The 3,030-nt window shown below is 42.9% G+C and overlaps 1 protein-coding gene across 1 annotated transcript; it reads right to left on the reverse strand.

Moving 5' to 3' along the window:
- Positions 1 to 2,292: 2,292 nt before the first annotated feature.
- Positions 2,293 to 2,631, reverse strand: LOC109215391. The gene has a single exon (XM_019379455.1). The coding sequence runs from the start codon at positions 2,629 to 2,631 to the stop codon at positions 2,293 to 2,295; it is 339 nt and encodes a 112-aa protein (XP_019235000.1).
- Between the last annotated feature and the right edge of the window lie 399 nt (positions 2,632 to 3,030).

A 3,030-nucleotide genomic window follows, 5' to 3' on the forward strand; every position in this document is an offset into this window, starting at 1 on the left:
GCCAATTATACTTCCACAAATCACTTTACAACTTGAGCCAACACTCTTCAATTTTCAAATACCAATATTCTTTCCACAAGCCTTGCTCAACAATAGCAATCATCACATTAAGCATGAACATTACAAACGGAGTCACATTAATCATAACATAAGACTCACGGGCATGCTTGACACCAACGTATAGATACTCGTCACCATGCCTATACGTCGTACTCAACAAATAACACATAGCAAATAGGACACAACTCCTAATCCCTCAAGCTAAGGTTAGACCAAACACTTACCTCGATGCCACGAACACAATTCAAGCCTCAACTATCGCTTTACCTCTTAATTCCACCACCAACTCGCTTGTATCTAGTCACAAGTTACTTAACTATATCAATAAATGCTAAACGAATCATTTCTAATGCATGAAAATAGATTTTCTAAAGTTTTCCCAAAAAGTCAAAAATCGACCCCGGGCCCACATGGTCAAAACCCGAGGTTCGAACGAAAACCCGATCACCCATTCACCCACGAACTCAAATATATAATTTTTTTTGAAATCGGACCTCAAATCGAGGTCCAAATCCCCAAAATTTGAAAAATCTAGGTTTTACCCAAAACACCCAATTTCCCCCATGAAAACCTTTGATTTTGAGTTGAAATCATGAGAAAAGATGTTAAAGATTAATAAAAACGAGTTAGAATTGGCTTACAATCGATTTGGAAGAGTACTTGTCTTTGAAAAATCGCCCAAGAGTGTTTTGGTTTTGAAAGGGTTTGAAAAATGGTTGAAATGCGTCTAAGTTATGATTTTGCAGTTTGCAGATGTCGCAATTGCGACCAGGGTTCGCAATTGCGAACCCTTCAGAACCTGTTAACTTCGCAATTGCGAAGATATTATCGCATTTTCGACACAGTGCAAATTCCAGTCAACTTCGCATTTGCGAAGGACCATGTCGCATTTGCGTTAGATGGTGTTCGCAATTCCCACCATTTTCTCACATTTGGCGAAAGGGGCCTGCCCAGGCTTGGTTCGCAAATGCGAAGCCTGGGTCGCAATTACCAAGCCTGAGAACTTCGCAATTGCGAAGCCTGGTCTCGCAATTGCGAGATCAGAGGCCTGGGCAAAAATACCAGATACCAGCACTTGATCCTGAGTCCAGTTTCACTCCCTGGCCTATCCAAAACTCACCCGAGCCCTCGAGGCTCCAAACCAAACATGCACGCAAGTCAAAAAAATCATACGGACTTGCTCCTGCGATCAAATCATCAAAATAGCATCATTAACTATGAATCAAGCCTCAAATTCATGAATTCACTTAAGAACATCAATTTTTCCAATTTTCTCAAATAAGGTCCGATTCACGTCATTTCAAGTCCGTTTCTTACCGAATTTTACAGGCTCAACTTAAATCACATATAAGACCTGTACCGGGCTCCAGAACTAAAATACAGGCCCGATACCATCAAATTTCAAACACATTTCATTTCCAAAAACTCATAAATATTCCAGAAAATAATTTTCTTTAAAAATTCATTTCTCGGGCTTGGGACCTCGGAATTCGATTCCGGGCATACGCCCAAGTCCCATATTTTCCTACGGACCCTACGGGACCGTCAAATCATGGGTCTGGGTCCGTTTACCCAAAATATTAACCGAAGTCAACTTAAATTCATTTTAAATGCAAAATTTATTATTTTTCATAGATTTTCACATAATGGCTTTCCGTATACGAGCCCGGACTGTGCACGCAAATCGAGGTAAGACAAAAGGGAGGTTTTAAGGCCTCAGAACACAGAATTTATTTCTAAAACAAGTAATGACCTGTTGGGTCATCACAAGAGTGAAGAGTGGGGAAAGTGGGGGGGGGCGTTTAGTTAGAATAGAAAAAGAAGAAAGAGAAAAGAAAAAAATAAAATACAAAGTTAATTGGACTTACCTGGGCGGGCAGAATCGTCGAATTCACCGCGGTCGCGCCGCGGTCCCACCGCGGTCCCACCGCGGTCGCGGTGAAAGAAGGAACACAAAACAGAATACTCGCGATTCACCGCGGTCGCGGTGCCCCAGAAACAGAATACTTCAAATTTGCTGTGCCCGGGCCGCGGTCGCGATCACGGGCTTCCGAATTTTTTTTTGCATAAGAGGGTTAGTTTCATACACATCAAGTACAACATCAAAACAAAAGAAAACATGGGTTGCCTCCTACGCGGTGCCTGATTTAACGTTGCAGCACGACGCAGGCTCATTCATCACTCCTCATTTGTGTACTGGGGATCCTCCAACGTTATCACCACGCTGTCCCATTATTCTTCAGTCATTACAAGGTAATGTTTCAACCTCTGTCCATTCACTGTGAATTTGTTTGTCCCATCTTCAGATTCAATCTCCACAGCTCCAACTGGGAACATTTGCACCACTCTGAATGGTTCTGACCATCGGGACTTTGACTTACCCGTGAACAACCTCAATCTTGAGTTATATAGCATCACTAATTCTCCGGGTTTGAAGTTCCAATCCAAGATGTGCTTGTCATGCATCTGTTTCATCCTTTCTTTATATAGTCTAGCACTCTCGAATGCCTGGAACCGGAATTCCTCAAGATCATGCAACCCATTAACTCTATTGGTGCCCGTTGTCTCCATGTTTAAGTTCAGTTGCCGCAATGCTCATAGTGCTTTGTGTTCTAGCTCAACCGGAAGGTGGCATGCCTTTCCAAATACCAACTTGTGTGGTGACATACCAATTGGAGTTTTGAAGGCTGTGCGGTATGCCCATAATGCATCATCCAGCTTCCTCGCCCAATCAGTTCTTGTTGCATTCACTGTTTTTGAGAGGACGCTTTTGATTTCCCTATTGGACACTTCCACCTGCCCGCTTGTTTGTGGGTGGTATGGTGAGGCTAGCTAGTGGCGAACTCCATACTTCTCCAACAGGCGTGCAAACGCTCTATTGCAAAAATGAGAGCCACCATCACTGATTATGGCTCAGGGAGTGCCAAAATGTGTGAAGATGTTTTTCTTGAGGAAACTGGTCACCCCTTT

The sequence above is a fragment of the Nicotiana attenuata genome, unplaced genomic scaffold (assembly GCF_001879085.1).
Source record: "Nicotiana attenuata strain UT unplaced genomic scaffold, NIATTr2, whole genome shotgun sequence".
In the NCBI taxonomy this organism is placed as follows: Eukaryota; Viridiplantae; Streptophyta; class Magnoliopsida; order Solanales; family Solanaceae; genus Nicotiana; species Nicotiana attenuata.

Bases quoted from the DNA above. Each gene is read 5' to 3' on its own strand.
- LOC109215391 (XM_019379455.1), bottom strand. From the start codon at position 2,631: ATGGAGACAACGGGCACCAATAGAGTTAATGGGTTGCATGATCTTGAG.